Source organism: Prionailurus viverrinus, chromosome C1 (genome assembly GCF_022837055.1).
Source record: "Prionailurus viverrinus isolate Anna chromosome C1, UM_Priviv_1.0, whole genome shotgun sequence".
Classification (NCBI taxonomy): domain Eukaryota; kingdom Metazoa; phylum Chordata; class Mammalia; order Carnivora; family Felidae; genus Prionailurus; species Prionailurus viverrinus.
The window spans coordinates 736,927-762,417 of NC_062568.1; the positions used below are offsets into that span (position 1 = coordinate 736,927).

Genomic DNA, 25,491 nt, shown 5'->3' on the forward strand with positions numbered 1-25,491 from the left:
GCCATTTCAGCCACCGGCTGCCTCTCCGGAGCAGCTCGGGCCCCAGGTCTGTGTTACCCATAATGCACCCTGGGCTTCCTCTGCACCCAGAGGACGCGCATTGGTTATGTTTCCAAACCAGAATGAAAGGCGCTGCATTGGAGTGAAGGGACAGGGAAACCGGGGAAGGGGAGCTGGTGTTGATTGTAACCCACGGTGCCATCTACTCCAAGCCCGGGACTCATTTTCAAAGTTTCAGGCCCCAAGAGGGTCTGGCGCCCCAAGGGAGGCGTGGTTCACCTGTGAGCAGGTGGGTCTCAGGTCTGAGTGGAGAGGCAGACCGCGCTCCCCCATGATAAGGCTCCCGAGGGTGCCCGCGCTGTTTGTGGCAGCCTAGAGTGCTGTCTGGGAAAGGTGAGTCGTCTAAGCCATCTGGGAAGCAAGGCTTGTGGCCTAGGGTGCAAATGCCTCTCCTTCACGGTGGCCCCCACAAGGCAAGAAACGCTGGACCTTGGGGGCTCCGTGGGCGCAGGCCTGGGCTCGAGGCGCAACAGTGGCCCTGGAGCCCCAGGAAGAAAGCGATACAGGCCATCATGGAGGGCCGGGGCCCCCGGGCACCGCAGAGGGCGCGAGAGTGGGGTGCGCCCCGGGCCGGGACAGGCGCGGGGTGCAGGCTGGCGGCTGCCTGAGGCCCGCGCCTTCCTTGCTCCTCTCCGGGGGCCTGACCACACGGCCCCATAGCCCCCCGCGGGGCCCTCTACGCCCACCCGGGAGCTCCCCAGCCCCAGGGGCGGAAGCTGTCCTCGCCTGCCCCCTCTCGGGCCTCCGGGCCGCTCCAGGGCCGGCTGAACGGGGACCCCCGAACCCGCTCCCCGAGGCAGGCTGTGCGGCCCAGGCTCGGAGGCTGGGGGTTCCGGGAGCCTGGAGCTATTTTCATCCGATGCGTCAGCCGGCCCGGGAGGAAGAGTCGGCCCCGGGCCCATTGTCTGCGCGCGGCGAGGGAGGGGGACGCGGAGGGCGATTTCGAACGCTCGGAAGGCGCGAAAGCGGCGCGCGGGGCGGGGAGGTGCTCGGCGGTCCGGGGGCGGCGGGGGGCGGGGCCCGAGGGGCGGGGCCGGGGGCGGGGCCGGGCGCCCTCCCGCCGCTGCAGGCTGGCGGCGGCGGCGGCGGCGGCGCGGGGACTGCGGGGGACAGCCAGGCAGCCGCGCGGGTAGCGACGCCCGGGGAAGCCCGCGCCCCGCCTGCGCCTCCGAGGCGCGCTCGGGAGCGGGAGCGGCCCCGCGGCCCTCCCAAGGCAGAGGCGAGCGCCGGGAGCCCGGAGCCCGGAGCCCGGAGCCCGGAGCGGGCGGGCAGGCGGAGAGCCGGGCAGCGGCCGGAGCGCGGGGGCGCGGCCGGAGGCAGCCGCAGAGCGAGCCGGGGCCGGGGGGAGGGCGCCGGGCGCGAGCCCCCCCTGCGCGGCCGCCGCGGAGGCGGCTTCGCGGAAGACAAAAGCCCGCCGGAGAGACGCGATGCCCGGCCGGCGGGGGCCCGGGGACCGCGGCGTCTGAGCGCGCCGAGCCGAGCGCCTCCCCCGGGGGGGCCGCCGAGGCCGGGCCGGTGCCCGCGGCGGAGGGCGACAGGGGCTGGCCCAGGTGCTCCCGGCCGCTTCGGGCCGCGTAGCTGCTCGGGGGGCGGCGCCCTCCCGCCGCAGCCGCAGTGGCCGGCGCCGCAGCCAGGAGCCATGGGCAACATCTCCTCCAACATCTCGGCCTTCCAGTCCCTGCACATCGTCATGCTGGGCTTGGACTCGGCCGGCAAGACCACGGTGCTGTACCGGCTCAAGTTCAACGAGTTCGTGAACACGGTGCCCACCATCGGCTTCAACACCGAGAAGATCAAGCTGAGCAACGGCACGGCCAAGGGTATCAGCTGCCACTTCTGGGACGTCGGCGGCCAGGAGAAGCTGCGGCCGCTCTGGAAGTCCTACAGCCGCTGCACGGACGGCATCATCTACGTGGTGGACTCGGTGGACGTGGACCGGCTGGAGGAGGCCAAGACGGAGCTGCACAAGGTCACCAAGTTCGCCGAGAACCAGGGCACGCCGCTGCTGGTCATCGCCAACAAGCAGGACCTGCCCAAGTCGCTGCCGGTGGCCGAGATCGAGAAGCAGCTGGCGCTGCACGAGCTCATCCCGGCCACCACCTACCACGTCCAGCCGGCGTGCGCCATCATCGGCGAGGGCCTCACCGAGGGCATGGACAAGCTCTATGAGATGATTCTGAAACGCAGGAAGTCCCTCAAGCAGAAGAAGAAGCGGTAATGCGCCCGGCTGTGTTCGGGAGCGAGCGGGGAGCGAGCCGGGGGCGAGCGAGGGAGCGAGCAAGTCAGGGATGGATGGATGGATGGATGGATGGATGAACGAAGGAGCATCCGCGCCCGCGAACAAAGACCGAGAACCAAAGCTATGCTTCGAATTTTTAAAACGGAGTCTGTGCACCCAGACGCAGGACTAGTGACTTAACCTGGGTGTGTATACCGAGTTGCCAGCCTGCCCTCGATCGGCCCCCACCCCCAGCTCAGGGGACCTTTTGTCTGAACGCCAGAGCTACTAATGGGTGGGGGGCGCTGGGGAGTGGACGCGCCTGGCCTGCTGTCCGCCCCTCCCGGCCCAGGTGGAAAACTCGGATGTCAGAGACAAAAGCGATCTCTTCCGCCGCCCGCCACAAGTTGGGCTGCCCCGCCCTCACTGGGGCTCCCACCTGTGAGTCACCTGAGGTATGCGGCTCCCAGAACCCTGGGAGCACCTATCTGGGGGGCAGGTTGGCAGTGGGAGGTGCTGGGGAGGGGGGGACGGCCTCCCCCTGCATTCGTGGGCTCGGGAAGCCGGATAGTTTTATGTCACAGGGCAGGCCCCTGTTGAAATTTCATTTGTCCTGCTCTGGGCCCAAACGAGGTGGTGGTGATTTGGGCCATCAGAGGACTGCCTGGAACAATACAGCAGCCCGAGAGCGTGGGGCGCCGCGCTGGCCTTGGCCGGGGGGATGGCCACAAAGCTGCCCCTTTCCTGGTGCTTTTATGGTGGCTACGGAAGACCAGTTCGGTTGAGAACTGCTTTTCAGCCTGGAATCAGACATCTTCCAGATGGTTTGGACCCTGTCCATGTGTAGGTCATTATCACACAAAGAGACCAATAAAAATTAAAAAAAAAAAAAAAAAAACTGTTGGAGGTGGTGGCAAATGATATATTTACTGTTTGCAGGATAGTTAAAGGTTTTTAAAGGGTAAGGCTCTTCTTGGCGTAAATGCTGGATGGGGTGTGTGTGTAGATACAGGGACCTCCCTCTGTCCTGTGTAATTGGCATAAATACCTAGACCCATATGTGTGGAATCTTAAAAAATCTCTTAGCCTCCTGATTGGTTTGTATGAGCACATCAGCCGCAGATGTGTGCTGAATTGCAAGATGGTTTTTTGCAAGGCCGTCTCTTGTAATACGAACAGCTTGATGATGGGTTTTGGTTTTCAGACATGTTTTTAAGAAATTCTACAAATGAATACTCACCTTAGAAATATTCACCTTAGGAAAAGAAAAAAAAAAAAAAAGACTCCGCTCTGCCCTTTTAGATCCTTTTACGCTGCAAGTGGGGACGTGTTCAAATTTCTAATTTGGTTCATCGTGGCCTATCTGGTTTGAAGCATTTCATGAAAAATGTCTCGTTAGAGTATTTGATGTCATGCGCCAAAAAAATAAAACCCCACCTTGTTGCAAAAGCCGACCTCGTTGCATGGATTTTAAAAGCAAAGGAAAAGCACAAGGAATGAGGTCCTTCCCCATCCATTCTTGTGGGAACTGGCCTGCTAGGCAAATGCATACAGTGAGTGCTTGGGATCAGAGAAAGCGTGTGATGTAATGATCACCTGTACTCAGGCACTTCGCGGTTTACTTGAAAGAGGCTTTGGAAAAATAGATAAAGCGAAAGAAGAAGAAATACATATTTTTAATAATGTGATTTAAAAATCCTTTATAATCAGGACTGAGTCTTAGTTTGCAGAAGCTGTCATTTACCCTGAGACACAGTATCAAAAAGGGAAACTTCTACTTACCGTTTGGTTTTCATTTCCTCTTCAAATTCATGTTCACAGGTAGAATTTTGCATATGCACACGCGCGCGCGCACACACACACACACACACCCCACTGTGAGGAATTTCTTTACAAAGGAGGCCTATAGAGCAACTGGGCATGATCATGCTTGAGCATGTGAGGTCGTCAGATTATATACCCATGCCTATTGTCCATTACACTCAGAAAGTTAATTTAAGACCCAGAGGTGGTCCTGCCTTCCTGCTTGAAACCCAATTCTTACAGGAAACCTTTTAAAAGAGGAAACCTAGCAGGCCCATCATCTTCCTTTTATCTTTGGTCGGTGTATTTGGTACCTCCCCAAGGCTGGTATTTTTGTAGCAACTCAGTAGAGAAAATAGAGCTAAGCACTGTCAAAGCCTGCAGGATTTCGGTTTACGTTTCGACAGCGTAGTCACTGATTTCTAAATGGGCTGGTCCCATCATCTGAAGATTCTGTATAGAGTTATTAAAAAAAAAATCCCCATCCTCCTTTATTTTCTTCACATGTAACAATTTCTTATGCACTTTGACATTTTGGTAGGGCCACGCTATTGAGAGAATAATATATTTATTTTGTGACATTGAAGATGCCAAATGCTGTAACCACCTCGTGCTAACCATCCTTAGGTTCGAGATCCCTGTTCAAGTCCCGTCATGCTTTACAAACGAAGCGAAATGACTTTGGTTTTTGCATTATCGATACTTAGGGGTGCAGTCAACTGTTAGTAAATTGTGCGGTCAAGTAAGGCCCCTGTGGTGTATCAACCAATAGTTAAGAGTCTCCGTTGATCTCTGTGGTGTTTGACCTAATAACAGCCCACTTTTGTCTCTGACCAAACAGAGGAAGCACGCGTCAAGTTACCTTGGCGTGGCCTGGGGGGGGGGGGGGGAATCCTCTCCAATATGGCATCAGTGATCTATTATGCCTCCTGCCCCTTTGAAGAATGAATGGGTTTCACACGGAGGAAGTTGGCCTCCCCACGTGAGCTTTCGAAAGGTTCTCCCCTAGACACAAGGAGGCCGGTTTTATTTCAAGCCGATTCTCTTCACAGATTCTCTGTCATGGTGTTGGGACTGTCGTCTCCTGGTTTCGGTTTTCCTTTCTGCTGCTGTAATTCTCTGTCCTGAACGTCCTCTTCTGGTCCTGTTCCCTTTTATATGCATATATGATGCTGTGAACAGAAATAAATTATTTATACAATCAAACGTTTGGGGAAGTTGTCTGGATGGTTTTTCAAGTTGCCCTTCTTTATCCCTAGGCCTTCTTTGGGGAGTGACTGGATGGCTCACCAGATGGCCTCTGGGGCCCGCCTGGGGCTGGATCAAGTCTCAGTTTTTCTGGCTTCCGTGTCCAGCTCTGTCCTGAGCAGAGGAGTGTGAGGGCTGGACTGCATCATACACCTGTGCCTGTCCCCCTACGCCTGCGGCCCTACGGGGTGCCTGTCCCTGGTCCTCCCAGATCCTTCAGGAAAAAGGCCTTCAGTGCCGCGCCTGTCCTCGGCCTCTCAGTTTATTAAAAAAGGTCATGATTTGGGGCGCCTGGCTGGCTCGGTCGGTAGAGCATGTGACTTTTGATCTCAGGGTCATGAGTTCAAGCCCCACGCTGGGCATAGAGCCTACCTAAACAAACAAAACAAGGTCATGATTGTTAATCATTTCAAGAATACCATGGGATTGTGTAAAATTGGAAGTCGCTGTGTGCTAATATAACATGAATCGTCACAAAGCTGCTCAGCGCCTAGACCTCCTCTGCTCCGATCTGGGCTGAACCCAGAAGACATCCAGGACTTTGAGTCCTCTGCCGTAGAAGGTGCAGTGAAACAATCGTGTTTTGTGCCTGTTGTTGGGGAAAGGCCCGCTTTCTTTCTCTCTTTTTTTTTTTAACATGTATTTATTCTTGAGAGACAGAGCACGGGCGGGGGAGGGGCAGAGAGAGAGGGAGACACAGAATCTGACACAGAGCCCGACGCGGGGCTCGAACTCACAAACTGCGAGATCATGACCTGAGCCGAGTCGGACGCTCAACCCACTGGGCCACCCAAGCACTCCCCCCCCCCAAAAAGGCCCACCTTCTGAAGAAAAAGCGATTGGGGCTGACTCCGCAGCATTCTGACAGGGTCAACACAGCCACACTCGTGAGGGCGCTCAGCAGATACCAGGCCACAAAAGCAAGGGCCCCTTGGGTCTTAGCTCAGGAGGCAAAAGGATCCAGTTTCAGATTTCAACTCCAGCGCTTAGGGCCTCCATCATTTTCCTCTCCATTTCTTAGCCTCTTGAGCCTCGATCTCCCCATCTGTAAAATGGGGTCATAGTGCGTGCTGGGGAGGAATAAACCCAATCATAACTCGGCTCCAGTGCTCAGTCAGCAGCCCCAGCTTTGATCACGGGTCGCTGGCAACACGTGGAAAGCACCGTAATTCCACCCGACCACAAGCATTTAAGTCAGCTTGCTGCAATCTGCCCTTCACCCACACTTCTTGGTGCCCTTACGCTCTGGAACCTAGCCTGCACCCCAGGCCCAGGCAAGAGTGGAGTCCAGGAAGTGTCTGTGGACCATCCCGGGCGTGTGGTCTCCCCTTCCAGAGCTCTGCGAGGCTGGGTGAGGGGGCCAGACGGAGCTGTGTGGACCACTGGGTCCGCTGCTCCCATGGCCCATCTCGCCAGGCTATGAGCCCCCCGACGGGGTAAGGCCTGGCTCCGTGGCAGCCAGTGCGGAAAACCACCTTGAGCAGGGAGTGAGTACTCCCTAATTATCGGCTGTATGACTGCATTCTCGTTGGTTAGTTTTCGTGGTAAATTTTAAACCTACGTACACTAGATGCATATAAACTTACATACGTTACACAAAATAGTTATTTCCCGTGACATGTCTGAATTAAGGTGAAAACAGACAAACTGTGAATATCGTTCTTCAAGATCACGGTCATGAGATGAATCACTGCTGTGACTTCGCAGAAGGAGGTTGAAACTTGTACACAGGGTGGAAACAGGCATGAGCCTAGGGGTTTTTCTTAAAAGATGAGCGAGGCTTGATTTTATCGTCCCTGTTGCTATAGAAGCTAATGTTTAGGAGCCAGATAACATCAGAAAGGCCACAGATGCGGGGCGCCTGGGTGGCTCAGTCGGTTAAGCCTCCAACTTCGGCTCAGGTCATGACTTCGAAGTGTGTGAGTTCGAGCCCCGCGTTGGGCTCTGTGCTGACAACTCAGAGCCTGGAGCCTGCTTCGGATTCTGCGTCCCCCTCTCTGTCTCTCCCTCCCTCACTTGTGCTGCCTCTCTCTCTCAAAAATAAACAGACATTAAATTTTTAAAAAAGAAAGGGCACAGATGCCATTTTTAAGTCCTGACACCTGAAAAATTCTTGAAAACCTATTTAGGGATCAGTGCTCTCCAGATGAGTAAAAATACTAGAAACCGAAAGAAGACAAAACCTCAGCCCTTATTTTGTGGGGCCAGCCTTCATCCAACGGTACCAGGTGAGACTTGGCACCTGGGCAGTGTTGTTCATTTGATGTTTTCCAGGAAAGTCACCACAAACCGCCCCCTTCTGTACCCTCCTGCACCCTCCTGAGCCCCTGCACCCTCCTGAGCCCCTGCACCTTCCAGTACCCTCCTTGCACCCTCCAGCACCCCTGCACCCTCCTGCACCCCTGCATCCTCCCTCACCCTCCTGAGCCCTTGCTCCTGCACCCTCCAGCACTCTCCTGAGCCCCTGCACGCTCCTGCACCCCTGCACCCTCCAGCACCCCTGCACCGAGTACCCTCCCTGCACCCTTCTTCACCCCTGCACCCTCCTGAGCCCCTGCACCCCTGCACCCTCCTGTACTCCTGCACCCTCCAGTACCCTCCTTGCACCCTCCAGCACCTCGGCACCCTCCTGAGCCCCTGCACGCTCCTGCACCCCTGCACCTTCCAGCACCCCTGCACCCTCCTGCACCCCTGCATCCTCCTGCACCCTCCTGAGCCCTTGCTCCTGCATCCCTGCACCCTCCAGCACCCTCCTGAGCCCCTGCACGCTCCTGCATGCCTGCACCCTCCTGCACCCCTGCACCCTTCTTCACCCCTGCACCCTCCTGAGCCCCTGCACCTTCAAGTACCCTCCTTGCACCCTCCAGCATCCTGGCACCCTCCAGCACCCCTGCACCCTCGAGTACCCTCCCTGCACCCTTCTTCACCCCTGCACCCTCCTGAGCCCCTGCACGCTCCTGCACCCCTGCACCCTCCTGTACTCCTGCACCCTCCAGTACCCTCCTTGCACCCTCCAGCACCCCTGCACCCTCGAGTACCCTCCCTGCACCCTTCTTCACCCCTGCACCCTCCTGAGCCCCTGCACGCTCCTGCACCCCTGCACCCTCCTGTACTCCTGCACCCTCCAGTACCCTCCTTGCACCCTCCAGCACCCCTGCACCCTCCTGCCAGGGGGGATCCTATCTGCACTGTGTCCAGAACTCACGCCCGCCACCATCGACACGCCAGAACAGAAGCCCAGAGCCTCGCCTTCCCTCCTCAGCAGGATCCAAGGTCCAGGAAAATCCAAACCCTCTGGTACCACGTTCCATCCCTGAAGAATTTTCTTTCCGGTATTTCCTTCAGGAGGCTGTTTGTGTCCAGGGCAATGCCTCCCCACTCCACACAGCCCCCGGAAGGGTGGACATGGGGTATCAGTGCTCCTGCTTTGGGGTGCAGTCTTCACAGCCAGCTCTCTACCGGGGTCCCTCAGCAACGGTAAGAGGCTGAAGACCCCGGCCCCACCCATGCCTCGCGGTGTTTACAGAGATAAAGTGACGAAAGAGAGGAGAACACAGGGCACAGGGCAGGTCCAGAAGCCTGCAGGTCAGCACAGCACGCCTGGACTGTGGCCCCTTCTCTGCTGGGCCGGCTCTGGGTTGCAGGGACATGCTGTTCCCCTTGCTGTTAGGGACGAGTTCAACCCCCCGCCCCCCACCCCGCGTCCCCTCTGTGTCTTCACTGATGAGAACATCCAAAGCCGACTTCCAGGAGGAAAGCGTCTCTCCTCGTGAGATTCTGGGATGTAGAACCTTTAGTGAAAGCGTCCATTAAGTAACTCTTGGGGAAAATGAGGCTCCGTACCTCTGTCACTTTCAGGCTTCTGCTTCTAATGGCCACGCACGACTGTTCCCTCCTTAAACACTAACTCCCCGTGCAATTAATTTCAGCTGCCCGTGTCTCACGAAAGCTAAAACGATTTCAATGCATTATTTAAAAGTCATCATGGTAAGTAATGACAACCGCACCGGCTCCTTCCGTAAATATACTTCGGAGGCCGCTATTCTGCAGATGAACTTTCGCATTGCTGTGTCATTTGCAGTGCGCTCGGATGCCGCGTCCATCACGTAAAAAAAAATGCTGTTAAAAATAATATCTGCAGGGGCGGCTGGGTGGCTCAGTCGGTTAAGCGTCCGACCTGAGTTCAGGTCACGATGGTGAGTTCGAGCCCCGTGTGAGGCTGTCTGCTGTCAGCACAGGGACTGCTTCGGATCCTCTGTCCCCGCCCCCATCTCTCGCCGCCCCTCCCCCGCTCAAAGATAAATAAACAGCAATAATAATAATAATAATAATGTCTGCAAATAATCGTGACACCTGTTATGCTGGGGACGCTCCCCCAGGTGGGTGTGCCGGGAAGACTTGGAACGTGATTCTTGTCCTCAGATGGCTGACATTCTAGGGGGCGAAGCAAGGGGAAGGTATCACGTTGGCGCTGAACTCCGGTGTGAAACGTCCCCCAGTTTGACCAAACGGAAAGTCATGAATTCAACCAAGTTCATGTTTTCCATGCCACTCCAGCCTGGGAGGAAAAGCATGGCACTCTGTCTCAGTGCGTGTCATCAGAAGACGCCCAGTCCCCCCCTCGATCTCCCTCTCTTGCCCTTTCTGAGATTTCCTTGGGAGGCGAGCTGATACGACTGTGCTAACTGCTCTGTTTTCTCCTTCCCTTCCACCCCGTCCCCCCCACCCCCCGCCACCGCCCCCGACTGCTTGCGGAAGTGTCCTTCTGGAAGCTGGGCTCAGCATGGCGGCCGCAGTGGCCGGCCCCCGTCCTGCTGACCCCCGTTGTGGCGTCCCATTCTCAATGGCCATCAGATGCTTGGTGACATGGCTCCCCAGTGTCTACTCCCACTCAGACACCCGGGGGCGGGGGCTGATCTGAGGGGCTGATCCTGAGCGGCTTCAGAATCCCCTTCTCAACTCACGCTGGTTCTCTCTCCCAGTGTGGACCCCCCCACCTCCGAACCTCAAAGTGCTGGGAAATCTGCCTTGGAATCCGTTTGCTACCACAGAGTGAGGGGTTTCTTGCAGACGTTTTGAATAATGGCCACCTCCCCCGGAAATTCACTCCGGGCCTCAATTCTGCTCCGCTTGCTTCCGTCTGAGCAAGTCACTGGGATGACGGAATGAGGGGCTGGAGAGTCGGAATGAGGCGAAATCCTCTGAGGCAGACACCGTGGGTTACCCACACACGAATCCGTGCCTCTGTCCACCTTTCTTGCAGGCAGAACCCCACTTTTACTTGGGGGTGCCCTCTGCCTGGCGACTATGTGCTCAGGGAAAGTGACTCTACGCTCAGCTTAAGGGGAGATTGGTCTGAGCCACAAAATTAATCAATTCTCCTTGCCCGGGATTTGTTTAGGGAAGGGTCCTGAGACCCAAGGGAAGGATTTCCCGGAGAGGAATAAATGGATGGGCTTTGGAAGATCTTCCTTATGTTTTAACGTTGGATCATACAGCTCTCCTTTGCTGCTTCTGAATTTCAGTGAATGAAGATGTGATGGCTGGAGTGGCTGCAGCCACCTTGACACCATGTTGAGAGCCCACTCACCCACTGAGGACAGCAGGAGGGAAGTATGAAGGGTCTCAGATGCCACTGTGGAGCTGCTGACATACCCAACCCCGGCACCACCTGACCTCAGGACTTGCAGAAAATGACATGCCCTTTACTTGGGGTTTCGGCTACTTGTGGCTAAAACCTCTCAGCTGATAAGGTGCCTCAGACACCACCCCCACCCTTTCATTGTACAAAACACATAGGGCTCCCCACCAGAGCTGCCGTGTGAGGGAAACCATCAACCACCCCGTGCCAACAGATCACAGGCAGATCGAGACCCACCTCGGTTGGCCCCGGCTCGGGGGACGGAAGGACTAACGTCTCGGCTCCTGGTTTAACAATTACCACCGGGGAGGTCAGGACATTCTGGCCAGGAGGGTGAGGCGCACCTCGAGGGTAATTCCAAGTAAGCAGCTGAGAACGCCATGAACGGTGAAGCCCTTTACCAGCACTCACTTTCTGAAAAGAAATGACTAAGATAATATTACTTGCGACCATTCACGGAGCGTTTGTTTTATGCTGAGCTATGAATTACGCACTTGACAGACTCACGTCATGTAATCCTCTCTGAAAGGCCATGAGGTAGATGGGTTCATCCTGCTGGTGCTGATGTGGACCTTCACGGCACAGGCAGACAAACAGATGGGTAGACAGACAGACAGTCACAAGAACAATCACGGAGCACTTACGGGGCGCCGAGCGCTGGGCTGAATGCACGGGGTAGACATCCGGTCTGTGCCTCATAATAAACGTCAAGGGATAGGGACTGTGTTTGTCACAGGCTTGGAAACCGTCGGGCAGTCTGACTTCAGAACCAGCCCCCCTACCGTGGGGCAGCCCTTCACAGCCTGGAACCGGGACCTGGCACAGGGAGAATGTTCCAGAAGAGCTGTGAAGCCAATGAGCTTGAAATTAAGGCAGCGTCCGCACCGTCGCAGCTCAGAGACATGGCATGAGAACACCCCAAACCAGTGCCTCCCCCACCCCACCCCCACCCATCTGGGGTCCGCTTTTCTAGTAAGTTCCCCATGATGCCATTGCTGCTGTTCCCTGAATGTCGAAGCGTCCAAAGTAACTGCCCAACCTTGGCCTGGTGTCACGCCCGCGCCCCAGCAGGCTCATGCTTGAGCTATGCTACTGACCTACCTCTGGAGCCGTGGCTCTCCACGGCTTCCAGAAAACAATGGTAGTGTCCCGAGACACCTTTGCTTGTCACAACTAAGAAGGTGGGGCACAGGACAGCCCACAACAGAGGACAGTCTGGCCCAGAACACCCGTAGTGCCTAAGCAGAGGACCCCTCCAATATGGCCTTCATACTGACGGCTCCCTTTCCCTAGAACACCTTCCCCCGGGGCAGCTTCCTGGCCGTATCTCTCCCCAACTTCCCGTCTTTCCGCCCACACCTTCCCGTTTTCATTAAAACCCCCTTCCTACTCTCTCTGCCCTTCCCTGCATCACTCTTACCCGTGACATACTTTGTATTTTATTCCCACGGACATAAAATGAGCTTATGCTCAATTATGTATTGATTGTCTGTCTCCCCCCTGTGTATGAGTTTCCTGTTGCCACTGTAACAAGTTACCCCAGACTCAGTGGCTTAAAATAACGCAAATGTATTATCTTACAGTTCTCAAATCACAAGCCCTAAAATCAAGGTGTCGGGAAAGGCTGCGTTCTTTCTGGAGGGTCTAGGGGAGAATCTGTCCCTTGCATCGTCCAGCTTCTGGTGCCTACCTATATGCCTTCACTCGGGGCCACTTTCATTGCCAAAGTCGGCAGCACAACATCTTCAAAATTGTTTTAAATGCTTATTTATTTTTGCCAGAGAGAGACCGAAAGAGAGAGAGAGAGAGAGCACACAGGGGAGCAGCAGAGAGAGAGAGAGAGAGAGAATCTCAGGCAGGCTCCTGTGCTGTCAGTGCAGAAGTAGACTCGGGGCTCGACCTCACGAACAGCGAGATCACAACTGGAGCTGAAATCAAGTTGGAAGCCCCACCAACTGAGTCACCCAGGTGCCCCAGTGTCTTAAAAAAAATTTTGTAATTTTTTAAATGTTTATTTATATTTGAGAGAGAGACAGAGTGCGAGCAGGGGAGGGGCAGAGAATATTTATACTTGAGAGAGAGAGAGATGTGAGCAGGGGAGGAGCAGAGAGAGAGTGGGACACAGAATCGGAAGCAGGCTCCAGGCTCCGAGCTGTCAGCACAGAGCCCGGCGCGGGGCTCGAACTCACGAACCGTGAGATCACGACCTGAGCCAAAGTCGGACGCTTCACCGACTGAGCCACCCAGGCGCCCATTATTAAAAATTTTTAATGGATCGCTTCTTGGCCTTTTGGCTAAGATCAAGTGTAAAAATTTTTAATGGGGAAAAAAAACTGTAAAGCTTATTATCGAACAAGTAATTGGTATCATCCTCAAGGATCCTTATTAACACAGTTCCATGCAGTTTGATGAAAATGATAGATTATATCAGTTTATAGAAAAGTGCTATTCTTTGACCGCTGCATTTGAACAGTCACGGAAACTGATGTCCCGAGTATATTTCATTAAGTTGTTAATGAGCTTCTGTTATCCGCCTTAATTGCCACAGCTTGGCTCCCAAGTGCTAAAACCACATTTGAGGTGTCCTTTGGTAAAACGCGAGGGTAGAGCAGGTCTGGGAGAGAAGAACCAGCCCGATCTGTTGACCAAGAATTTCTAACATTTCTTCCTTCATTTCTCAGGCCTCAGGTTTTCACACCATCAGGAACAGGACGGATGCCATGGTGCTGTTCTTTACTGCAACCGATTAGCGTCACAGTAAACTCAGGGCTCTTGTCCTAACTTCAGGCTATTGGCCGAATGAAAGTGCTTGAGGGGCGCCTGGGTGGCTCAGGCGGTCGAGCGGCCGGCTCCAGGTTTCGGCTCCGCTCATGAGCTCACAGTTCGTGAGCTCGAGCCCCGAGCCTGGCGTGGAGCCTGCTTGGGATTCCACCTCTCTGTCCCTCCCCCTGTTTGCTCTTGCTCTGTCTCTCTCAGAATAAATAAATAAACTTTAAAAAAGTGTTTAAGTACCCCCCCTCCCCCACCACCATACATAAACATACTATACTCTCCTAACTCACATTATCATTCAGCCAGGGACTCAAGAGCCGTAAAAAGGACGCTGACCCTTGGGTTTCTGAGTGGTTCTTCTCCACCGTGCACGTAGGCTTTTGTAGCTCGATCTTTCTAATGATCTTAGCCTAAAGATTTTAACTTAACTCTTGTCTGCTTGGGACCCCTGTAACATTTGATCCGCGCCATTCAAGTTAGATATTTATCTACCATTCTTGTTGGTCTGGAATTAACACATTTTATAGCTCACTGCTTCCCACCCTGCGGCGTGCACAGAACTCACCCGGGGAACTTGTTAAAACACAATCTCACGCGGGGCACCTGGGTGGCGCAGTCGGTTAAGCATCTGACTCTTGATCTCGGCTCAGGTCACGATCTCGCAGTTCATGAGCTCGAGCCCCCGTGTTGGGCTCTGCGCTGAGGGTGTGGAGGCTGCTTGGTTGGGATTTTCCTCTCTCCTTCTCTCTCTGCCCCTCCCCCACTTGTGCGCGTGCTCTCTCTCTCTCTCTCTCTCTCAAAAAATGGAGAAAAATACGATCTCACTTGTTAGATCTGGGCGGGACCCAAACTTTGGCGCTTCAGCAAGCTTCCTGGTGGTGTTGGTGCTGCTCATCTGTGGACACACCGTGAGCAGCAAGGAATAAAGCCACTGTTCCCACCTCAGTGACGCCTGATATGCCGCTCTCCCACTCGTGGCCGAGGGAGCCAGTGTGGATGGTGAACAACAGAGGACAGTGCGCAATCGCACCGGGAGAGAACCCGAAAGATGCGCACGTCTGCGTGAAGCGAATAATGTCACGGCGTCTGCCCACCCGCGGTGGCCAGAAGGGTAGCGCCACGCCAGCCGGTCGCTGGTGTCGCCCACGCTGTCCGGGAGACACGCTGCATGGCCTGCAGCTCAACCTGTCACATTTCTAGGACACCCCATCTGGAGCCACGACCTTCCCGGGGTCCGAGAGGTCCCGTGTCGTTTACAGAACCTTGTGATAATTGACCAGACGTCGCGAAGCCGCTGGTTGCCTAGCTGTGGGCGCGGCAACGTCTCAGGAGCAGCTGACAGCTGGTGCCTGCTCCCTACTGCACACCCCCTCCTGGCTCCTTCCGGTGCCACTGAGGCCACGGCTCCGTGCCCCTGCACACTCGGTGCACTCGGATTGGGGTGGGGCCACGGCACTGATGCTGTCCGCGAACCTGAGTGAAAAGGGGGTGGTCCCGGGAGGATGTCCCTTCTCCGAAGCCTTCACTCCCCTCTCCGAGACTGAAAACAGCGATTCCAGGATCACGGAGGGGCTGATGGGAACAGCCTGGAAAACCGAGTCACCTCTTCCACAAGAGTCCAGCCGCCCAACCAGCAGCACCTGCGACGTGAGCCAGGCAGGAACCGGTCTTACGCCGCTGAGATCTCAGAGTCTATTTACTGAACAGCAGAGCTCCGCGTGGCAGCCCCCCAACCCCACCCTCAACTGCTGCAACATGTGACAAGCAGCCGGTTATTAGGAGAGCTGGTGACGGTGAACCTGCCCGTGTCAAATGCCCTCTGGCTTTCTGGAGTTGGTTCTCAGGGATCTCGTTCGACCACCTTCTCAGTTTTCAGTCTCTGTAACAGCCTCTGCCTGTTGGCACCCCAGGTCCTCCCAGGCACCCTTAATCTTTTGCTATCAAGGGCAATGCCTCTCAAAGGTCAGCACTAGGTGAGCCCCAGATTTATTTTAATCTCAGGTTTCCCTGGAGGGCCCGTATAATTACACCCCAGCCTCAAAATGACTGCAAGATTAAAGAGAGTGCTGGGTGTCCGTGGGCAGTAAACGCTGGTCTCGGGAGGTGTATTAGCTTTCCTTTGGCCGCCGTAACAAAGTACCACAAACTGGGGGTGCTTGCAACCACAGGTGTTTATTCTCCTACAGCAATAGAGGTCGGAGCTCTGAAATCAAGGTGTCGTCAAGGTTGGTTCCTTCTGGAAGGTCTGCAGGAGAATCTGCCCCACTCCTCTCTCTCTGGGCTTCCGGCAGCTTCCAGGAACCCATGCATTTCTGCACTTGTAAACGGATCCCTTCAGTCTCTGCCCCTGATGTCACCTGGGCTTCTCGTCTGTGTGTCTCCTCCCTGTCTCTTCCGGTATAAGGACATTTGTCGCTGCAATTAGGGTCCACCCCAATCAGGATGGGATCTCCTGTTAGTCTGAACTTGGTTCTTGAATAGAGCGGTTTTTCCTGAGTTCTGTCTAGAGAATCACCTTGACCAGGGGCCCCCGTTACTACAAAACTGGCGTCCCCGCCTCTCACCGTCTCAGTCACCTGTGGTCACTGAGGTGAAGCTGCACGGCCCTTCAGAAAGGTCAAGGGTCCTTAAGAGAAAGCTTCCTTACGGCTCCTGGTGCTGCTAATGTAAAGGCTCCAGATTACCGAGGAGGCCACAGATAGATGCTCCCGGGCCAAACTCAGGTCCGTGTCGTTCCCCGTGTGCATCACGGCCATCGGCACCAAGAGATTCCTCCCAACCCGTGGGTCTGGCAGGTTGGTAAAGCCCAGACAGTCATGGTGCTATGCTCCATGTTGCCCGCTCCAGGTGCCCCGCACCAGGTTTCCTGCTCAAAACTCCATTCTCGTGAAACCCACACCAATATTGTCATCCCGACCCACCATGTAACCGTTTGCCCTGGATTCTGTAGACCGCCATCCCGTGTGGGGCCAACAGGACGATTTTCACTCTGGAACTCCCAGCAACGACTTCCCCTGTGGGACGGCCATCTGAAGGGAGAGGGAGATGTATCAAGCCGCCTAGACTGAATGGCGAGATCCTGACTCGTGTGTGTGCTCAGAGCTGCTCCGGACAGAACCGAACACGCCAAGAGCGGACGTGTTCGCAAATGCGTGATCATAAGTTGGGTGTCAGAGAATGACGCGCACCGTAGGGCGACACTGGAGTGGATTATCCCAAGGAACCCTCCCACGCTATGATTCCCCACCCCTGCACCCACACGAAGACCCATCAAGTCAGCTCTCCAGCTCGGCTGGCCAGCCTATCGCCTTTGTTTTTAGCTTAGGCCGTAACCCTGCTTACGCTTAGGTTTTGAAACGCAATGAGAAAGTACCCCCTAATGGTGTTACCAGGGTAATTTCTGTCTTTGTGCATAGCGCAGGATTCCTCAAATCTTTAACCCATCAGTTATGTGTCCTGATTCCAGACTAGAGTGTAATCAATACTTACTCATTAGGGCAAGTGTCTACCCGCAGCTTGCTGAGCCTGGCAAGTAAAATATTTATGACCTAACAAGCCAGTTTTAACTATTCTCTATCATTACTTTACTACAGCCGACCATCGACGGCTCCAATCCAAAGTGGGCTTGTTTTGAGCCCAGCCTGCAGAATCTGCATTCCAATAAGTCTGACGGGACTTCGAACCTAGGAATCAAAATGCACACGCAACGATACATGTTCTCTACCACTTGGTCATTTTTAACTGTCCTGGGTAAGTGTCGGGGCACCTGGGAGGCTCAGGTGGTTAAGCGTCTGACTTTGGCTCATGATCTCACCGTCCGTGAGCTCGAGGCCCGCATTGGGCTCCGTGCTGGCAGCTCAGAGCCTGGAGCCTGCTTCGGATTCTGTGTCTCCCTCGCTCTCTGCCCCTCCCCCCACTCGCAATCCATCTCCCTTTCAAAAATAAATAAATATTAAAAAAATTTTTTTTTCAAGTGCAATTTCTTCAACATCTACCTGGGCCCAGGAATCAGCTCCAGTGCTGAGGGGGCCAGGCTGATGCGTGGACAGTGTTTGTCCCTGAAGGAACCCTTTATGTAGACAGACTCTCAGCACAGCCCCTCAGGGTGACCCGAGCTCTGTTCATGCCCCATTGGGGCCCTGGCCACATCTCGCAGAGGGTCTCGTCTGTGCCTCCCTCCTCCTCCAGCCTGGAATCTCTCTTGTCCTTGCAACCTTCATACTCAGCTCACGGCGGGGCCAAGAGTAAGCACTCGACTCCATTTCGGTGCGCTCAGGTGAAGTTCAGAATCACGGGAGGGCCATCAGTGGCTCAGGGCCAGCCCCCGGGTCTTCCCCATCCCTGGCTTTCCCAGCAGCATCAATAGCTCTGGGGTGCACTTGGGCCCCCCCACATTCCACCCACAACACCACCATCACAGAGAGATTGTGGCTTCTGTGCCCGTCTCTCGCGGAGCTGCTAGGGGGCCGCTGCCAGAGGTGTGCCCGGGGCCAAGAAGGCGCATTATCTCCTACTGCCACCAGTGTGGGTCGTGGAGCGAATCCACCAAGAGGAGGCATGCCTCTGGGGCGGGGAGGGGAAGTGAACTTCCCATCAGGAGGGTCGGATGCAGGGACCACTGGGGCTGCAGGGTGGGGTTCCCTAAGCTCCTGGGGTGCAGACAGCAGAGCGATGGTTTCCTCCTGGAGGGCGCCCCACGGGCCTTCCAACAGGCGCGTTCCCTCCCTGGCAAGGCTGGGGACACGCGCGCACGCACACTGCTGCCCAGAGAGCTCTCCTTCCTTCCTGCCTCAGTGCCCATCCCTCCCTCCCTCCCGCCAGCAGCCTTGCCCTCCTGACCTGGCTGACCGCTCAGGCCTCGTTGCGTGCCCTTGTGACATGGGGCGCTCAGCACTCGGCTGCAGCGTCCTGTCACCCGTGGGATCGCACTCTCTCTGGGCAGGCTCCAAAAGGCTCAGAAAGCGTCTGCTTTATCCCCTTAGCCTCGCGAATGTGCCTAATGCCCACCGACACCTGTGCCGTGATGAACGAACTCCCTCGGGTCACAGGTGAGGAAACCGAGGCAGAGCAAAAGATAAAGTGCCCGCTCTTGGGCCGCACAGCCAGGGAAGCAGTGAGTAGCCAGCCTCACATCTGCGGGCTCTAGACACCACATGAATTTTCACCGCTTGTCCTGTTTACCCCTCACACCGACCTGGATGGAGGCGGGGTCATGGTGGTCCTCCATGGACAGCTGAGGAAACTGAGGCTCAGAGGAGGTGACAGTTGCTGCTGGCGTCCCACCAGCTCCCCCTGGCCCATCAGGAGCCACCTGCCGATAGGGGACGGCTCCCTGTGCCTCCCGTCTCAGGGGTCCCCCTGGCCATGAGAGCAGGCTCAGCCAGGCCTCCAAGCTTTGAGGGTCAGCCTCGAGGAATCACGGGCATCCTTGCCTGTCATCGGGACCGTCGTCTTCCCAGTCTTCTCACAGTCACGACCCGCTCATAGCGTATGCCCTCCAGCTTGCCTCCCTGACAAATGTCCCCGCTCCCTCACGGTGCCTCCTGGGATCACTTCCAAATCAAGCCCCTTGCACCCACAAGCCTGGGAACCCAAATGAGCACGGAGGGAGAGGCACCATCACTTGCCCAAGACCATACAAGGGAGCGAGTGGTGACCCCAGAATGTGGATCCGGCACCTTCTTCACCCATGGTGCCACACCAGCGCCCGCCACCTGGCTGCAGGCCACTGCTGGCCGCCAGAACAGTGGCCCCCAAAGATGTCCCCACCCTAGTCCCGGGAGCCTGTGACTAGGCTAGGGTAGGTGGGAAAGGGTGGAACTGAAGTTACTAATCAACAGTTCTGACATGGGAGGCTGTCTTGCTTAGACCATCCAAGCGACCCGACATACCCAGGAGGGGCCTTATAAGTGGAAGAGGGAGGCGGAACAGGGGCACCGGGACAAGAGGACCCCGGACAACGGACACAGAAAGGGGCAGCATGGTTGGCGCTGAAGATGGGGGAAGGGGTCATGATCAAAGAAGGCGGGTGACCCCCCTGTGCTGGAAAAGGTAAGGAAAGAGGCTCCCCCGGCCCCCGGAGCCTCGAGGAAGGACCCCAGCGCCGCCAGCACCTTGATTCCAGCCCGCCGAGGACTTCTGACGCACAAACCGTAAAATAATAGACTTGCATTACGTTAAGCCACTATAGCCTTGGTGATTTGTTAACAGCGGCAACAGGAAACGAATACAACCCCTTAAAGAAGTTCGCACCCCACGCCCGGCGGTGCTTTGTGGACAAGGCTTGGGTTTATTTTCATTATCGTGACTTACGCATCAACTACACTGCGGAAGATCTTGACAGGGTCGGCGGCAGGGGGTGGGTGGCCTACTTCTGTCCTGAAAGCATGCACCTTGCGCTTGAAAACATTTTTGAGCCGGGCTGGTGCAACCCTTTGCCGAGCGCGGCAGAGGAGAGCTGCAAACGATTCCCCGAGGGCCGAATCCGCCGGAATCTGGGCCGATGAATTTCGGTGTATCGCTTCCACCCGCTCTGCGCATGCTCGGAGGAACCGCGGAGCCGTCGCCGTGGCCAAGCGCGTGGCCAAGACGCACGTAAGTAGGAAGGTTGCAGGATGGCGCCCGCCTGTGCCTCCCGCCAATATTTGGGGTGCGGTAAACAATTATGACAAAGCAAGAGACGACTCATCAAGGAACAGAATTTTAATAACGCTTTACAAGGATTTTTCCTAGAGGACAGTGGTTAACGTGAGCATGTGGTTATCTAATCATCCGGGGACGCCGAAAGTGACACTTTTGAGCAGTCAGCTTCAGAAATTCAATCCGAATGGCGGCGAACACCTCCCTTACCCAGGGAAACTTAAGGAAGCTAAGAATCGGAGCCCCGAGGTGACCTTGGGAGCATCTTCCCCGGGGAAGACAACTGCGTGTCGTATCCAGGCCCATTGGTTTCATGAAGCTGGGAGAAATGATAATGAATTGAATGCCCCTCTCTGAGCTCCTCCCGGGAGGAGGGGACATCGCAACCGGTTAGAAGAAAGTGTCGTTGGGGGAACGGGAGGGAAGAGAACCTAAAGGAAGGAAAGGAAGATTCTCACGGGGCTGGGGTGCCCCATTCCACTCAATTAAATGGGAAGACCACCCACTATATTTCAGACTCCGCTCTTCGTATTTGAGATAAAAGGATGAACGTGGGCACAGACACCCATGTCCTGGCATCTCGGAAGAGGCTAGAGACTGAAAACCAAAGAAATTACAAGACAATGTCGTAAGCGCAGCCTCTGAGAATGGACAGAAGGGAGAGCCGAGCTCAGAGGATGGCATTGTTAGGTCAGGTATCCTGGAGGGCTCCCCGAAGGAGGTGCTGTTGGAGTTGCTCACCAGAAGAAACTGCCGGTCCATGGCTGTACCTGGCTAGCCTCCCCATCTCTCGTCATGTGTATGTCCTCTCCGTGGGCAATCTGCTTCCCTTTCGTTCTGTCTGGGTCAGTAGGCAAGTGTAGGGCTATCAGGTGATCTGTCAGTAAAGGTGCCGTGGCCGCCTTGGGCACCCAAGGTGATGTCTGTGCAGGTGTCAGAGTGGGTAGAACCAGGCAGTGGTCTCACAATAGACCAGAAGGACCAATCAGAACAGCGACTCTGTAGAGGCAGAGACCAGAGCAGGTGGCTGTGGGGGAAAGGGCCCACTGAAGCAAAGCTCCATGGTCCGTGTGAAGGACACGGGCATGAGAAAGGACTGAACCACCGGGCTGTGGACAAGGTCTTGTGTGAGGCCACACCCCTCTGACTCAAGCTCCTGCATACCGGGACCCTAGTGACATCACAGTCTGTCTGGTCAGCTGGGCTTCCAGAACAAAATGCCACAGACCGGGGGGGGGGGGGGGGGGGTTAAGCAACAGAAATTGATTCCTCACAGTTCTGGAAGCTGGAAGTCGTAGATGAGGGTACCAGCAAGGTTGAATTCTGGGGAGAGCCCTCTTCCTGGCTTACAGATGTGTCCCCTGTGTCCCCACATAGTGGAGAGAGAGATTGCCAGCTTTCTGGTGTCTCTTTTTTTGTTATTATAATGTTTAAATGCTATATATTTTTTTATTTATTTTTGGGAGAGAGAGAGACACACACACACACACACACACACGCACGCACAGAATCCAAAGCAGACTCCTCTCTGCCAGCCCAGAGCCCAACTGGGGACTCGAACTCAAGCCGCTCAACTGACTGAGCCACCCAGGCCCCCATCTGGTGTCTCTTCTTCATGATGGGGATCATGAAGGCTCCACCCTCGTGACTTCATCTGAACCTAATTACCTCCTGAAGTTCCCATCCCCAATACCATCACGTGGGGCTTAGGGTTTCCACATATGAACTTGAGGCAACAGGATTCAGTCCACACCATGGTGCACAGTGGCCAAGGCCAAGGGCTGAAATCACACGTGTTCTAATCCCCAACTCTGGATAAGAGGTGAGATCCCGGGCTTGTCTGTGAAGGTGACTAGCAGAAAGAAACTCGGGCCTTGTCAGCATCCTTCCATGCTCCAAGGGGCACAGCATGTGCTTGGAGAACCTGCTGGTAGCCAGGACTGGTCCCCCTGCGGTAGAGGAGCTGGAGTCAGTGTTCTGATCTTTAGCCCTACAGGCTCTGAAACATCGTCTCTTTAAGGACCCAGAATTGATCGAAACCTTGATGCCAATGGACTGGTTTGTAAGAAGGACCACAGCTGTCAACTGGGTTTGGAAATACCTCTCAGCCAGACCAGTGCACTCCCTGGGGTGTGGTTTAGGGAGCTCACTCGTGACCGAAGCGAGGCGCTCTCCCGGACACATCCTTCGGAAATGTTTGTCCCTCTTTGAAGGCAATGACTTCTTCCAGGCTTATCCCTCAAGGCCATTATGTGTCTCCTCTGACCCACCAGTATTGATTTTAAAATTTAACTCTAAAATGGGAAAATTTGGTTTCCAATGTCTACAGGAGCCCGGGAGGGGAATCCAACCCTTGGCTCAGCTCTCACAGGTGCACCCATATACGAGGCAGAGGGGCTTATATGGCTGCTATTCCTGTGAGAAAATTTAAAATCACCGTTAAAGATTATGCCTCGTAACGAACAGGTTTAAAATCTGTTTGTTTTTAAAGAAATAGAAAGCTCAAACCTTGAGTTTCCTGAAAGGTGGATTTTCCTTTAAAATCTGGTGAGAGTTGGGGGTTTCTGAACAAGCTGCAAACATAATGAAAAGCAATGAAAAAGAAAGCTCGTGTGTGTGTGTGTGTGTGCATGTCTGTGCGAGTGCTTGCGTGTGCATGTGTGCTTGCGTGAGTGTGTGCTTGGGTGCGCCTGTGTGCATGTATGTGTGTGTGTGTGTGTGTGTGTGTGTGTGCGCATGTGTGTGTGTGTGTGTTTCAGCAATATTGGTAAGTTGCAAGTTCATTACCCTCCTAGCTGGCACTTGAAGGGCACTTATGATGACTCATTTCAACTCTGCAGGAATGTAGCCTGATCTCATAAGAGTGACCTTTCTTGAAGCTGAAATTGCTAAGGTTTTTTTTTCCCCTTCATATTTTATAACTAGAGGGTTCCCAGACCATCAGTCCCTTACCTGAGGCTTTTTTTCAGTGGTGGTTCCAGCAAATTCTGCAGATGAAGAAGAAGACCTGAATCAGAAGGAGCAAGGAGCTGAGCTTTGAGCTTAGCTGCCCTAACTCAGTACCTGCACTCTGTGAGACTTGCCCTCCCTCCCCCAGTTCCTTCTAGAAAGGCCACCCCAGCCATAGAAAGGGTCCCACTGCAGGGGCCCGGCACCGGCAGATGGTGCCGTGGATGCAGCCATAAAGCCTGGAGAGTCCGTGCGGAGGTGCAGGCTGGCTGGGGCCGTGTGCAGGAGCTGTGGAACAGGCTCGTGGTGACGAACCAACTCCCAGAGGAACTCAGCCAGTTAAAGGGAAAAAGAAGGTCTAAGGGAATGTGGGATGCACGGAGGCTCACACTTGTGGGTAAATAAGCCAGTCAAGTTTCCCAAGTCTTTGATGATGTTTTGCGGAGCCCGGAACACTTCGACGTGGCAGGGCTTTGTGAGGGAAGAAGGGTCCCAACGTGGCTGGATGGCTCTGCCGACGAGTGGCCTCCGTGAGCCGTGGTCGGGGCCTTGGCGTACTTACCTCCTCGTCCTGCCGCCTGGGTTCAGCGTGTTCTGTGGGTGGGTTAGTAAATGCTGAATGAATGACCCAGGACGAGCCAACTAGAGTCTTGTGCTTGCAAACTCCTGTGCATCTGTAATGCAAAGAGCGGAAAGTGAAGCAGCAGACACCCAGATTGCAGTCTAGACCTCGTAACTCGGGTTTTTGTACGGAACTTAACTACGTTCTCTCCCGCTATGTCCTTCTGCAAGGGTCACCGTACCAAGTGATGGGGTCAAGGCAAGAATCCCCCTCAGTTCTACAAATGAGAAGCTCAGGTGTTTCCCCATGGTTACCACCCTAGAAAATACTGGAGCCGGTTCCCGACCTCCCACACAATTCTTCGTCCACTGCTCTGAGCTGCAAAGCCGCTGTAGCAAACTCAGATCTGATTCTCGCTGGGGCGCTCTCCCCTCAAAACAGTAGTTCATGAGCAGACTGTACTTGAGAAGTTCCTCTGAATGACAGAAAGGAGCAAACAGCCCGCTGTAGAATTTATTTTCCCTAATCTGAGCTAATACGGCGTCTAACTATTTGGGTATCCTTGTGCACGTTTATTGTGATTACTGACTTATTTGTATTAATTTTTTAATTAATAGAGTAGGCTCTACACCCAGTGTGGGGTTTGAACTCACAACCCCGAGATCAAGAGTCCCACGTTCTCCCCACTGGCTCTCTTCTCATCGGTCTTGGGACCCCCATCTTAGCTAATTACCTTCGTGAAGATTTTATTTCCAAAGGAGGTCACATTCTGAGGTTCTAGGTAGACATGAATTCTGGGGGGACATTATTCAACCCAGTACAATGCTGAATGATTGGATAGTTTTTTAAAGGGGGGTTAGTTAATTAGTTTATTTATTATTATTTTTGTTGGTGGTGGTAATCTCTATGTCCAATATGGTCTTGAACTCATGCCCCCAAGGTCAGGAGTCACACGCTCTACTGACTGAGCCAGCCAGACACCCTGGGTAATTTTGAAATAACAGTTGTAATGAAACTAAAAGATAAAAGGGAGGTTAAGTCACACATTAGGAGCAAGAGCTTCACTGAATCATTCTTCGTTCTATCCTCAATTCAGACTACCCTTCATGGGCTTAGTGTTGCTTTTACCAATCTGCTTGTTCTCTTTTCATTGCGTATTCATAAAAGTTTTTTTTTAATTTTTTAATGTTTTATTTATTTTTGAGAGAGAGACAGAAGGTGAGCAGCAGAGAGGCAGAGAGAGAGGGAGACACAGAATCCGAAGCAGGCTCCGGGCTCCGAGCTGTCAGCACAGAGCCCGACACGGGGCTCAAACCCACGAGCCGTGAGATCATGACCCGAGCCAAAGTCGGATGCTCAACCAACTGAGCCACCCAGGTGCCCCTCTTGGTAAGATTTTCTATTCCTTCTTTAAAAATGCTTTCGTAGCTTTGACATACTCATTTTTTGTGGGATCTTTTTTTCAGATGATTCTATTATGTCAGGGTCTTGCATTGCTTTCGGTGGTATTATCAATGCAGGATCAGTTTATATGTTGCAAGTTCAACTAAGGATTGCTACACTACATAAATAATATCAACTCAGACTTCTCCCCCCCAC

The 25,491-nt window shown here is 54.5% G+C and overlaps 1 protein-coding gene, 1 non-coding gene and 1 pseudogene across 2 annotated transcripts; all 3 read left to right on the top strand.

Moving 5' to 3' along the window:
* Positions 1–1,153: 1,153 nt before the first annotated feature.
* ARL4C (ADP ribosylation factor like GTPase 4C) lies at positions 1,154–5,287 on the top strand. The gene has a single exon (XM_047873482.1). The coding sequence runs from the start codon at positions 1,700–1,702 to the stop codon at positions 2,276–2,278; it is 579 nt and encodes a 192-aa protein (XP_047729438.1). The 5' UTR covers positions 1,154–1,699; the 3' UTR covers positions 2,279–5,287.
* A 331-nt stretch (positions 5,288–5,618) lies between these two features.
* On the top strand, positions 5,619–5,691 carry TRNAK-UUU (transfer RNA lysine (anticodon UUU)). Its single transcript has one exon. It is a non-coding gene; the product is annotated as a tRNA-Lys (tRNA).
* Positions 5,692–13,244: 7,553 nt separating this feature from the next.
* On the top strand, positions 13,245–13,396 carry LOC125174101 (uncharacterized; annotated as a pseudogene).
* Positions 13,397–25,491: the final 12,095 nt, after the last annotated feature.

Coding starts and splice junctions, on each gene's coding strand:
- ARL4C (XM_047873482.1), top strand. CDS start 1,700: ATGGGCAACATCTCCTCCAACATCTCGGCCTTCCAGTCCCTGCACATC.